This window comes from Aquarana catesbeiana, linkage group LG05 (genome assembly GCF_042186555.1).
Source record: "Aquarana catesbeiana isolate 2022-GZ linkage group LG05, ASM4218655v1, whole genome shotgun sequence".
In the NCBI taxonomy this organism is placed as follows: Eukaryota; Metazoa; Chordata; class Amphibia; order Anura; family Ranidae; genus Aquarana; species Aquarana catesbeiana.
This window is the reverse complement of record NC_133328.1, coordinates 372,369,647-372,383,531: the sequence shown is the minus strand read 5'-3', so window position 1 is coordinate 372,383,531 and position 13,885 is coordinate 372,369,647. Positions and strand designations below refer to the sequence as shown.

Sequence of the window (13,885 nt, the reverse complement as noted above, 5' to 3'; positions counted from 1 at the left end):
GCCCCGTTTATAGTCCCGACGTACGTGTTTTACGTCACCGCGTTTAGAACGATCGGATTTTCCGACAACTTTGTGTGACCGTGTGTATGCAAGACAAGTTTGAGCCAACATCCGTCGGAAAAAATCCTAGGATTTTGTTGTCGGAATGTCCGGACAAAGTCCGACCGTGTGTACGGGGCATTACAGAGATTCTAACCCTAATTTAAAAAAGTGTTTTAGATGAAGATCTACTTTAAACTAAACCTGTAGAGGTTTTAAAATATTATTTCAGGGCGTTATGGACTTCAAGTATTGCTGCATGTAGGCAACAATTAAAGTCTATTCAAAACGGAAAATAATTCCTTATGTAGAACAAAATGTTTAAACAACCCCTTTAGAAAACAGTGCAAATAACAAAAATCTGAATTAGCTTTAGTTGCATATAACATGTTTCCAAACCAACAACTGGTTTTGCACTCCTGTGTGTCCATATACAGTACTATGCCATGCAGTATATATCCACCTTCAAGAGTCCAGTCTCATAGCAGCCTGGGAAGTCAAACGCAAACCCTTGTACAAAAACTCGATCTATCCAGCCCTTCATGATAGCAGGAAAGCTGAACCAGTATAAAGGAAACTAAAAAAAAAAAAAAGTACACAAGCAAAACATTATTATTATTATTATTATAGTATTTTATTGCGTGTGTATATATACACAGTATCTCACAGTGAGTATCTCAAAGTGAGTACACCCCTCACATTTTTTAAAATATTTTATTATATCTTTTCATGTGACAACACTGAAGAAATGACTCTTTGCTACAATGTAAAGTAGTGAGTGTACAGTTTGTATAACAGTGTAAATTTGCTGTCCCCTCAAAATAACTCAACACGCAGCCATTAATGTCTTAACCGCTGGCAACAAAAGTGAGTACACCCCTAAGTGAAAATGTCTAAATTGGGCCCAAAGTATCAAAATTTTGTGTAGCCATCATTATTTTCCAGCACTGCCTTAACCCTCTTGGGCATGGAGTTCACCAGAGCTTCACAGGTTGCCACTGGAGTCCTCTTCCACTCCTCCATGACGACATAACGGAGCTGGTGGATGTTAGAGACCTTGCGCTACTCCACCTTCCATTTGAGGATGCCCCACAAATGCTCAATAGGGTTTAGGTCTGGAGACATGCTTGGCCAGTCCATCACCTTTACCCTCAGCTTCTTTAGCAAGGCAATTGTCGTATTGGAGGTGTGTTTGGGGTCATTATCATGTTGGCATACTGCCCTGCAGCCCAGTCTCCAAAGGGAGGGGATCATGCTCGGCTTCAGTATGTCACAGTACATGTTGGCATTCATGGTTCCCTCAATGAACTGTAGCTCAATAGTGCCGGAAGCACTCATGCAGCCCCAGACCATGACACTCCCACCACCATGCTTGACTGTAGGCAAGATACACTTGTCTTTATACTCGCCTGGTTGCCGCCACACATGCTTGACACCATCTAAACCAAATAAGTTTATCTTGGTCTCATAAGACCACAGGACATGGTTCCAGTAATCCATGTCCTTAGTCTGCTTGTCTTTAGCAAACTGTTTGCAGGCTTTCTTGTGCATTATCTTCAGAGGCTTCCTTCTGGGACGACAGCCAGGCAGACCAATTTGATGCAGTGTGCGGCATATGGTCTGAGCCCTGACAGGCTGACCCCCCCACCCCTTCAAACTCTGCAGTAATGCTGGCAGCACTCACACGTTTATTTCCCAAAGACAACCTCTGAATGTGATGCTGTGCACGTGCACTTAAATTCTTTGGTCAACCATGGCAAGGCCTGTTCTGAGTGGAACCTGTCCTGTTAAACCGCTGTATGATCTTGGCCACCATGCTGCAGCTCAGTTTCAGGATCTTGGCAATCTTCTTATAGACTAGGCCATCTTTATGTAGAGCAACAATTCTTTTTTTCAGATCCCCAGAGAGTTCTTTGCCATGAGGTGCCATGTTGAACTTCCAGTGACCAGTATCAGACAGTGAGAGCGATAACACCAAATTTAACACACCTGCTCCCCATTCACACCTGAGACCTTGTAACACTAACGAGTCACATGACACCGGGGAGAGAAAATGGCTAATTGGGCCCAATTTGGACATTTTCACTTGGGGTGTACTCACTTTTGTTGCCAGCGGTTTAGACATTAATGGCTGTGTATAAAAATTGATCGACACAATAATGTGAATATATAAATATGTGATTGTAAGTAAGCTGCTGTCGCTTTAAGTGATTCCACTTTCACCCCTAAAGCAATATTAATACAAAATACAGTGCTGCGCTACTAATCCTTAAAACAATATAATCAACAAATATTGTGTATATTCAAAATAAATGTGCATTATCCAAAAAAAAAAAAAAACGGTATAAATATATGTCTCAAAAGTTCTTGCATAAAGTGACTGATTGAAGATAAAGGTAAGTGCTCTCCACCAGCGGTATCACAAGCCGCTCACCTCAGACAAGTAAAATCAGCAGTTGTCCCCTCTGGGGATAATTTCAGTCAATCAGTCACTTTATGCATGAACTTTTGAGACATATATTTCTACTGTTTTTTTGGGGGGGATAATACACATTTATTTTGAATATACACAATATTTGTTGATTATATTGTTCTGAGGATTAGTAGCAAAGCACTGTATTTTGTATTATTAATGGCTGTGTGTTGAGTTATTTTGAGGGGACAGCAAATTTACACTGTTATACAAGCTGTACACTCACTACTTTACATTGTAGCAACAAAGTATCATTTCTTCCGTGTTGCCACATGAAAAGATATTATAAAATATTTACAAAAATGTGAGGGGTGTACTCACTTTTGTGAGATACTATTTATATATATATATATATATATATATATATATATATATATATATATATATATATAATGCGTACACGCAGACAAATGTACGTCTAAATCCACTAAAAATAATTGGGGCATAAACTTTTTAATTTATTGAAGATATTTGATTAATATTTTGATCATAATATGTTGAACATAGGTTTTTGGAAAATGTGTATATTTTTGCATACTCACAGAATATTTAAAGTTAAATGTTGGCAGATGTAACAACACAATTTTGTCCAATTTAGTTTATAAACTAAAACATCATTATTACATGGCCAAGCTATTTTACCTAAATGAAGTACAAAAAACTTAGTTTACAGACCTGGCTGCTCTTTCTGTAAGGGGTGCTTGGATCACAACCAAGGACATTACTAGATTAAAAAAAAGCTTGGGGTACCCTGGGACAAAACTGCAAGTAGTAAATAGGGGGTGTAGCCAAACTGTCTCACTAATGGCCTAAGGACTATTAAGTCCTTGGTAATTAAAAGAGTACTCTTTATCCAACATGAAAACATTAGGTCAATGACCAATTGCATTCAGAAGCATGGCTAAACTGTACTTTAGTTATACATATATGCATATGTTAACTTATAAAAGTGAACAAAAATATTTTTGTAAGCTTCAGCTCAGATACCTGAAAGATGACCAAGTCAGCTTTATGAACCTTTCTCTGCTCTTCAAGAATGTCCTCACATAAACAGCCTTTCTTGAATGCTTCCTTTGTTTCTGTTCCATAGCTAAAGTGTTGAGGATTGCACAGGTCTCCTAGAAAAAACAGATATAAAAAATTCAAAAAAATGTAGTCATGTATGGCTTGCTGACCATCTTGAACCCTAAAGCAACCCTAAAAAAGGCAAGTAGCAAGGGTATAAGATAAAAAACCTTTTGCCTTATCAACTCCTTTAATTCCGAGTGTATGTAAAAGGTACAACTGTTATTTAAAGTTTTAGATAGAGTGGGGACATTTTTATTGCTGTTTGTATCCCAACAAGGGAATTCACTCTTCTATTTGTCTTGGTGACCATTGTCACCAAGAGAAAAAAAAAGTGGGAAATCCTACAGTTTAGAGATGTAATCAAAGCAAGAGCTGAGGGGAAATCTTCAAATGGGGACATATGTTCTGGTGACAATTTTCTAAGATGGGCATTCCTCTCACTTTGGGGAGATTTCCTTACCAAAAGTGTCTCCAAGACAGTAAGTAAAAGGAAGTTTCCACAGTAGGACAAAGACAGTAAAAAAAAAAATAGCCTGATAGGGGTTTGACCCTTCCGGACTCTATCCAAACTGAATAGAAGGTGAAAAATGCATGCATTACCTTCAATGAAAACCAAATTCCAAAACACAATTTTAGAGATATAGACATGTGCAAATATATATGGAAGTCTTGACTGTGCCTGCAAAGGTTAAAAATGACTTCTCCACCCTATCCCACACCTTATCTCCAAAGCCTTCCTTTGAAACTGAACTCTGATTTAAAAAGAAATAAATCCATTCAAGTATGTATTAACTCAAAAAAGCACCTTTTTTTGCTCTCATCCTTCTCCAAATCTCTGTTTTTGCTGCTGTTATTTGATTTTCTGTTAGAGGGTGGCTATGTTTGTTCTCCATGGTCCCACTGTATGCAGGAGCATAGCCACCTTCTCTTCTCTTCTACTCCTGAGATGGACTGAACTATGGACTATGAGATTTGTAGTGTGCATAGAGCAGTGCACATGACCGAAACTAATGTGGAGGTAGGTGCAGTTTGTCCTCCATCCTCTAGATAGCACTGTGTTACTGTGCCACTGTGCAGATGGAACAGAGGCTGGGGGGAACATTGTTCCTCTGCAAACCCCTTCATCGGGGAAGTAGTGGTCCAATTAGATACCGCAACATTGAGTGACCTTTGACGTCCATCTTTAGTATGGGCAGTGGTAATATATATCAGTGCCCTGCTGCATTTGGCATGCAGTTGTGAGTGGCTAGGTAAGGGAAAGGAACCCTGCATGTTAGGGACAGTGAATTAGCTCAGGGAAAGGTTCCTGTTCTAGGAGGGACACATTGGAAAAACTGCTGTCTGCTCTGCTATCCACTGGACTTCAATACTTCATAAGATTAGCACCACTCCACTCAGTGCCGCCACTCTGCCCGTCAGCCACCCCCACACAGATGCTGCTCCAGAAATGTAGGCTATGCCATGTGACAACCTTTATGCTGAAGATATAACTCTGTACTGTACTACTGGCATTACTGCACCTGTCCTACCAGTGATATTGTGTTTGCAAATATAATAGTGTCTGGAATGTTTATGTCAAGTGTTCAGCCACAGTTGCAACAGCCACATACTATCGCTAAGTGATTTCTGATTGTTGTTCAATTTATGTTAAACAAATGTTGGTGTCAAACTGTACCAGTCCCCGTCCTGCTTCTTCTTTCATAGGAAAACAACCACCCACCTGCTGGTAGCTGTATGCATTCACCAAATTGTGCCAAACTCCTGGCCATAGGCCCACTCACAACATCCTTGGCCATAGGCTTTAAAATATGAATAAATAATATCCAAACAAATTTTATATTTTCCACACTTTACTGTAACTTTCCAAGATGGTCGGGACATCTAGCAGCACATTGACATTCTGACAGAACTCTTGACGCGAAACGCCAAACACAGGAACATGTAGCAATAATTTGGGCACAGAACTCCAGCATGTATCTTTTAAGCCATCCTACCTTGCTCCTACTCACTCCCAGGGAGCACTACAGGGTTGAGACATTACAAAGAAGAGAAGGCCGAGTCTAGTCAATAGGTCCAAGAAATACTTAGAGACAATCATGTGTCTCTGGTACATACATGAACTTGTGTCTTTTTTCAACCAGACTATGTAAATCAGGGGTAGGCAACTTTAGGGTGGAGATCTACCTGAACAACATGGGGTGAAGTCAAATATCACCGGGCAGTGTTGCCCCCTCACACCTGATTTAAATCTCTAATTGACATACTACCCTGTCGCAATCACATGTATTGCATGGCAATCATAGGTTAAAATCAGGTGGTGAGGAGGCAACCTTTATGCCCCGTACACACGATCAGAATTTCCGACAATAAATGTTCGATGGGAGCTTATTGTCAGAAATTCCGACCATGTGTAGATTCCATCGGATATTTTCCGTCGGAATTTCTGACAAACAAAATTTGAGATCTGGATCTCAAGCTTTCCGACAACAAAATCCGTTGTCGTAAATTCCGATCGTGTATACATGATTCCAACGCACAAAGTTCCATGCATGCTTGGAATCAAGCAGAAGAGCCGCATTGGCTATTGAATGTCATTTTTCTCGGCTTGTCGTACGTGTTGTACGTCACAGCGTTCTTGACGTTCGGAATTTCCGACAAGATTTGTGTGACCGTGTGTATGCAAGACAAGTTTGAGCCAACATCCGTTGGAAAAAAAAACATGGATTTTGTTGTCGGAAAATCCTATCGTGTGTACAGGGCATTAGTACTCATTCACACGTAAAGTTGGGGGGGGTAAAACCCTGCTATTGAGTCATGGTTTTATCGCCGTAATCCCATCCTCCTTTAGTTGCTGGGGCAGCAGCCAAAGGTGTACACATGCCGCAGAAGGAATTAAAGGGATTGTAAACCTTCGAGTTTTTTCACCCTAATGCATCCTATGCACTAAGGTGAAAAAACACCTGGCAGTGACCGGCCCCCCAGCCCCCCGTTTTACTTACCTAAGCCCTGGAACTTGACCCGCCGGGGTTGCACTGTCTCTCTGCAGGGGGTTCTCGGCTCTTGATTGGATAGATTGATAGCAGCGCAGCCATTGGCTCCCGCTGCTGTCAATCAAATCCAATGACGCAGGCGGGGGGCGGGGCTGAGTCATACATTCGGCGTCTTTGGATGCCAAATGCTGGACTCGGAAGCACGCCCGCAAGGTGACCCCCTTAGGGGAAGAACTTCCCGAGGGGTTATCTGATGCGAGGAGGAGCCGCGAGAGCCGCCGGTTGACCCCAGAAGAGCAGGTTCGGGGCCACTCTGTGCAAAACGAGCTGCACAGTGGAGATAAGTATGATATGTTTATTATTTAAAAAAAAATAACCCTTACAATCACTTTAAGCCCTCTGTTTCTTTTGGTGGGTGCTACCGCCTGCTGATCATGACCCATTTAGATGGGTGAGACCCATCTGCAAGTGCCCTGCAACTGCATGCTTCTGTGGGGTCCTAGGGGCTGGGGCAGGTGGTGAGAAAGCAACAGGGTTGGGACGACTTCTCCATGTATAATAGATCCCCAGCATTCAGCCTCTGTCACTGAGTCTATCCAAGGTGTTATTCTTCATTATACCAGTTTCTCTGTCCATGTCCCGTTCTATAGCTCTGCCCAGCCGGGACCACTCCCAGATGTTACTCTCACTCCCAGGTGTATTAATACTCATCATCGGTGGGTACAGCTAACTAAAGTCCCGGCCAGCATACACCAGTCAATGACGTCACGGGGGGGGGGGGGGGGGCTGCCACCAGGTGATGTCGCCGTGTGGCCCTGGCCCTAGGCTATTAAAGAACTGTCACACCGTGGAGCAGGCTGACAGTGTTTTTTTTATTTTTAATAAAGGAATTGTCAAAAACTGTGTCTTTTTTTATTTGTGCCACTTTTTTTGGTGAATGAGTAGGGGTACAATATGCCCCCTGCTTGCAGACTCTCACAGCCACCACCCAGGTGCTCCCCTTCCCCCCTAGTCTCTACTATGAAATAACCTGAAGTGATTTTAAACACTGTTCGTCTTAGGGCTCTTTCTCACGGGGCGGATCAGTGATGATCCGCCCCGTGAACACCCGCTTGCTCAGCGGGGATCGCTCCGCCGATCCCCGCTGAGCAGGAAGATGACAGGTCCATCGCTGCATGCTGTGCAGCTACGGACCTGTCAGAGCGCCGCTCTCCCCTATGGGGGGATCGGATGATCCCATCCGAAAACGGATGGAAAAGTAGGTTTTTCCTCCGTTACACTTTTCGGAATGGAGCGGGGTCGGATGTCAGCGGACATGTCACCGCTGACATCCGACGCTCCATAGGGATGAATGTATGTCCGTTTTTCATCCGAAAACGGAAGGATGAAAAACGGACATACGGATCCCTCGTGTGAAAGAGGCCTTATACTTCTTGTGAATATTGTTTATGTGTTTCCAATTCAGACAGACAATTTCCTTGTAGTCATATAAATACAGGACTTCCTGTGAATGGCTGAGCAACACTCAGCCCCACTCAATTTTGTTTTGTGAACTAGATGGGAAATCCCCATACTGCTGCTGGAGCATAGTGCTGAACATAATATGTAGCTGATTCTACACACAGTTTATACAATGCTGACAGCCACTGCATGTACTAGCAAAGGAAATAGTTTGTTTGTGCCAACTTGGTCCAAACTATCTATTTAAAGTGATAGCAAAGCTGAAGTTAAGCTTTGAAATAGAACTATAGGCAAAACCTTTTTTACATTTTGGCTAGAGTAAGAGAGAGTTTTAACTCCTGTCATTTCTTTTGCTATCTGTGTCCCATTGGGGAGATTTCCCTTCGCTTCCTGTCCCATAGCCAACACAGGAAGTGAGAGGAAATCCCTGTAAATTAAAGTGGTTGCAAACCCTTCCATATACTCAAAGAGGTGACTGGCTTCAGGTGATACACAGATTTTAAATAAATTCTCCTACAGAAGTTGTACCTGTTTATCTGCAGTATTCTATGTGCTACGTCTGTTAAAACCGCAGAATTTATAAATCTTGCCTGGGCTGTGAGAAAAAAGGGGTTGGAGAGCTGATGTTACACTCTGCAGGGCTCAGTGGGAAAAGAAACCCCCCCCCCCCCCCCCATTCACACAGCACACAGGAACATACTGAGGCTGTCAATCTGCTGGAGCTCCCTCCCCTGTCACCATTTTTCTCTTGGTGTCAGGAAAACTTGCCAGAAGTGATTCATGCTGATAGCAGAGGAATGAAGCAGCAGACAGAAAAGACACTTAGTGCTCTTAATTGAGTCAAGTACACACTATATAGGGATATGATTTGTTCATATGTTGGCAGGTTGAATTGTGTATAGTTATGCTGAGAGAGTATCTGGCCCAGGCTGGAGGAAAGTGTTAAATGTTACAAGCTCAGTTCCCGGACTTTTGGTCCTAGTCAGTCCACCTGTGCTATCAAACGGGGGTACAGCTGAGGTCCAGGAGCCTCCTCGGTTCGGTGGGTTCCAGCATCACCTGTGAGCACAGTTATTGGCACTGCTTAAGGAACCAGGGTTTTCAGAAGACATCCAGCCATGGACGATGCCGTTATGGACTCTCACCTCACAGAGGTATGCCTGGGCCACTATACCAACTCTAGTTAGGATTAGGGGAAGGACGTTGTTCATATTCAACTCTTGTGCCACAGTTGTTCAGTTAAGTTATAATGACAGTTATAAGCCTAGTCTGAAGTTATCCAAAGGGGTTCATGTTGGTTCTAGGATCTGTAATGAACAGTGGGGTATGAAGAAACACCACTACAAAGGGTTAGCTCTGCAATACAAGGAAGAGGAGTGTAGTTGCTAAGTAACCAAGTACAAGTCAAGACACAAGCAACCAGTCATTAGACATAGTTTTAGGTCCTCTGGTAAAGAGGAATTTGTTGTCTGGCTTCCTCCCTAGTGGTCAGTATCCAATAGCTACCGGACTTGAACCCACGTTACTGAGATCTATAGCATGGTCATAAGGTACAGGAAGGTAGGAGTTAATGAGCATGCATGAGGTCCACACTAGGTGCTCGGAGGGATCCCATTCTGTTACTGTGTGTGAGGTAACAGAGGTATGCTAGACTGGTGGAGTAGGCACGGGCTCAGCATGTCCCTGCTAATGCAACATATACCAAATTACAGTGTGTAGCGACATGGGACAAGTCGTTTTTCAGGGAAACTCTGTATTTTATCACTGCACACAGTGAAGGCTCATCTCTAAAGCAAGAAAATGCCTTAATGTTAGATTCTTCACATGACCGCAGTCTCCACCTGGTCCCGGACATTATTGAGCGTGATCCACACGAAAAGTACCCCCAAATGCATGGGTACAGATGACCCCGCCCACACATATTTCATGTCTGGGGTTTACAACCACTTTGGAAGATTACTTTACTCTATTACTTTTCTGGGGACAACCCAAAATTTGGGATTATCTTTTACTTTTTAACTATAATGATAACCTTGACAAATTATGAGGGTGAATCTCCCTAACGAGGACACAAACAGCAATAAAAACCTGCCCGGTGCTCTAATCCCCCTCCACTCTTTCAAAACGAAGCTTTGTAAAATATTGACTGACTCATGTTTACCTGTGATGTCATTTCTGGTTGCCGATGCAATAAATTTCATAGTGTACAAATCAGAGACTGTAACACTATATCCCTGCTTGCTCAGGACATCTACTGCAATATCCTTTAGAGATCCATTCATTGATTTCGGCTCCTGGTGAGCATACACGATGAGAATGTTTCTGCCTATTAAAAAAAAAGGACATGATTTATTTATTATAGAAAACTAAGCAACACTTTCCCAGTTTGCTTAGTGTTTTTATATTTGTAGAAAAAAAACGCTGATCAGAGTTAGGATGCCCAGTTGCCCACAGAGATTACACCGGGCTCATCAGACAATAATGGTGGTTTCTGCCTACAAAATGCACAAACCACAGATAGACAATATAAAACCTATATAATGAACAATTGTGGTGCCAAAGTTGTAAAACCAAATTATATGTAATTATTATTATATGTAATTATATATCACCAGCCCCTGATGATGTCTGATGAAATGCGTTGGATGAGTTGCGCACACTGATGTCACACGCTGCTGTCTTGGAAGGCAGCAGCATTCATGTAAATGATTGAACTTGCTTTTATATGGTTTTATTATGATTCTATAGTCCATGCATGAATAAAACATTTTAAAAACCTTACAGCCTTCCCTTTGTCCCTTATGGATTATTTGAGACAGATTGGCATATATTGAGCACAGAGAGGTTATATATTTAGGGCTGCACTGTTTTTTTTTAAATAACCAATGCAATTGTTTAGTAGCTTGGTCAAGGTTTAGTGTAGTATACCACCTAGGGGTATATACATAAAACACTCACAGAGCTATGCATCCTGTGTTTTTTTATTCATAAATACTTTTTTACTTTGTAGCCTTGGTCCATGGGCTGCAGCCACATAAACTGGGCTGTCACTGCTGCCCTTACACGGCAGCTCTTTTCCCGGCCACAAGTGAACTGTGTGGTGTGGCTTCACGTGTCATTTATTTATTACAGGAATTTATATAGCGCTCACAAGTTATACAGTGCTTTACATATATATTGTACATCAGTCCTAGTCCCCAAGGAGCTTACAAGCCAATGTCCTGATGTCTCATTCATACACACATTAAGGCCAATTTATTATTTATTATTAATAGCATGTCTTTGGTGTGTGGGAGGAAACATGCACAGGGAGAATGTGCAAACTCCAGGCAGGTAGTGCTAACCACCTAGCCACTGTGCTACTACCCACATTGCCATTAAAAGAATTGAAGAACTGAAGGAATCACTTGCCCTCACTGGCCCAAAATATTCAAGATTCTCATTCACTTGCGCAAAAACAGCAAGAGACAGATATCTTGCGATTCTTGCTAATGAGGGAGAGACTCCGTAAGAATAGGTAAGAGGTCTTTTAGTTATCCTGTCACTGGAGATTTGTCACCAGCTACACAATCCCTTGTGTGATATACTGTAAGTTAAAATATTAATGCAAGCTTGGCCAAACTGAGCTTTCATTTAGTAACACCACCTGCTAACATTTTCACCTGTCAGTTAGTCAGTGTCTTCTTGTCCAACTATGGCCATCTGGTCACTATCTGATGTCTATGACCAGCCTTACATTGCTTTTTTTTCATGAATTTCTTAGGTCATTTGTGGCCCAGGCTGGAAATAACCAAAAAGATAAATAATATAACCTCAGTTTTTTGCCTGGGAAACACTGAAAACAAACCCCATACAAGAATATAAAAGAAATAAAAAAAAAACTTCTATAAATCTGCTTATCGAAGCTCCATATACATAGTTGACTATAAAATATAAAATATTTTTAAAGCACAAGAGTAACATATTAATGATATCATGTGCAGCAGGGGTAGGCAACCTTTTGAGCACAGTGTGCTGAAAAATGTTTTCAAAGAAATTGAGCGTGACGATTTTATAACAAAATAATGTAAACACTGAACCCCCCGCTCATCTTTCCTGCCACTGTAACCCCCTTTTCATCTGACCCAACACTGAACCCCCCTACTCTTCTGTCCCACTACTGTAACCCCCTGCTCATCTGCCCCATTACTGTACCCCCTACTTTTTTGTCCCACCGCTGAACCCCCTTCTCATCCCTCCCACCACTGTACACCCTTGCTCTTCTGTCCCACCACTGTAACCCCCCTCCTCATCTGCCCCATCAATGTACCCCTTTTCTCATCTGCCCCACCACTGTACCTCCCTGAACATCTGCTCCACCGCCGTATCCTCATGCTCTTCTGTCTCACTACTGAATCACCTTCTCATCTGTCCTAGCACTGAACCCATCTGCTTATGTGCCCCACCACTGTAACATGCTTTCTCATCTGCCCCACTAATGTACCTCCTGCACATCTGTCTCACCTTTGCACCCCCCTGCTCTTCTGCCCCACCTCTGTTCCCCCTGCTCTCCTGCCCCACCACTGTAACCCCCTGCTCATCTGTCCCACCCATGCACCACCTTTGACATCTGCTACGCTGCTCTACCCCCCTGCTTTTCTTTCCCAACACTGAACGCCCTTCTCAACTGCCCCAACACTGTACCCCCCTGCTCATCTGTCCCACCACTGTACCCCCTTCTCATCTGGCCCAACACTGAACCCCCCTGCTCACCTGTCCCACCACTATAACCCCCTTCTCATCTGGCCCAACACTGAACCCCCCTGCTCATCTGCCCCATCACTGTACCCCCCTGCTCTTGTCCCATTGCTGAACCCCCTTCTCATCTCTTTGACCACTGTACCTCCCTGCACATCTGCCCCACCAATGTACCCTCCTGCTCTTCTGTCCCACCTCTGAACCCCTCCTGCTCATCTTTCCCACCGCTGTACCCCCTGCTCATCTGCTCCACCGCTGTACCCTCTTCTCATCTATGATATGCATGATATGCAGAGTGGTGAAAGGAAGCAGAGATGAGACACATCTACCTGTCCTGGCACACTCATCCTGCTGATTTACCTCTAGCATCCAGCTCACGTGCTTGTATGTGATGTCACATACCAGCATCTGGAACAGATGCGCAATGATGAGCTCAGGTCAGGGGCATTTTCTGAAAGCAGTGGGCCTGTGTGCAGGATCATGAGTTGGGCCCTCGCAGCTGAGAAAAAGTGCAGTGCTCTGCGCCGCAGAAAATACTGGCTGTGGCTTAAAGGGACACAGAGTGCAGGGGTTCAGTAGTAAGGGACGCAAAGGTTCAGGAATAATTTCAACAAAGTTTCCAGAAGCTCAATAGTAATTCTACAAACTGTCACCTGATTGTGGTTTTCGCAATCACAGTGAAATCCCTTCTTTTAGAGATTGGTAGTGGCAACCAATCAACCAAGCGAGTCACCTTCCTCCAGATGGTGGGCGAGGCTAGTAGGACTATGATTGGCTTTAGCAGTGGCCAATGACAGTCCTCCTCCTCCTGGAAACAGGGACCGCCCCCCCCCCCCCCCCAGCAGAACTGCACCCAATCTCTTCCCCATCACAAAAGCTGACGATCGCAGCTACAGCAAAGTTAGAGAACCAAACAATGTTTCCCATCTTTTACACTGTGTGGGGGCACAGTGCTTCCCCCTCAGTGCAGAGGTGGTGTGGGAAATCCTGAAATTGGAATGCATTAGAGTCTCACTGACACTTTCCTGCGCTGCTCTGCTGATGGGGAGGGAGTTGGGTGCCGGCAAAAGAAACTTTGCATGCCGCTTGCGGCACCCATGCCGGGGGTTGCTACCCC

General features: G+C 43.4%; 1 protein-coding gene across 1 annotated transcript in view; it reads right to left on the bottom strand.

Moving 5' to 3' along the window:
- The window catches only part of NQO2 (N-ribosyldihydronicotinamide:quinone dehydrogenase 2), a 36,008-nt gene that overhangs the window by 15,954 nt on the left and 6,169 nt on the right, over window positions 1–13,885 (bottom strand). Inside the window, exons 2-4 of the mRNA XM_073630967.1 lie at window positions 10,193–10,357; window positions 3,500–3,630; window positions 503–616 (exon numbers count right to left, since the gene is read on the bottom strand). Coding sequence (XP_073487068.1) covers window positions 503–616; window positions 3,500–3,630; window positions 10,193–10,357 — 410 coding nt within the window. The remainder of the gene's footprint in view (window positions 1–502; window positions 617–3,499; window positions 3,631–10,192; window positions 10,358–13,885) is intronic.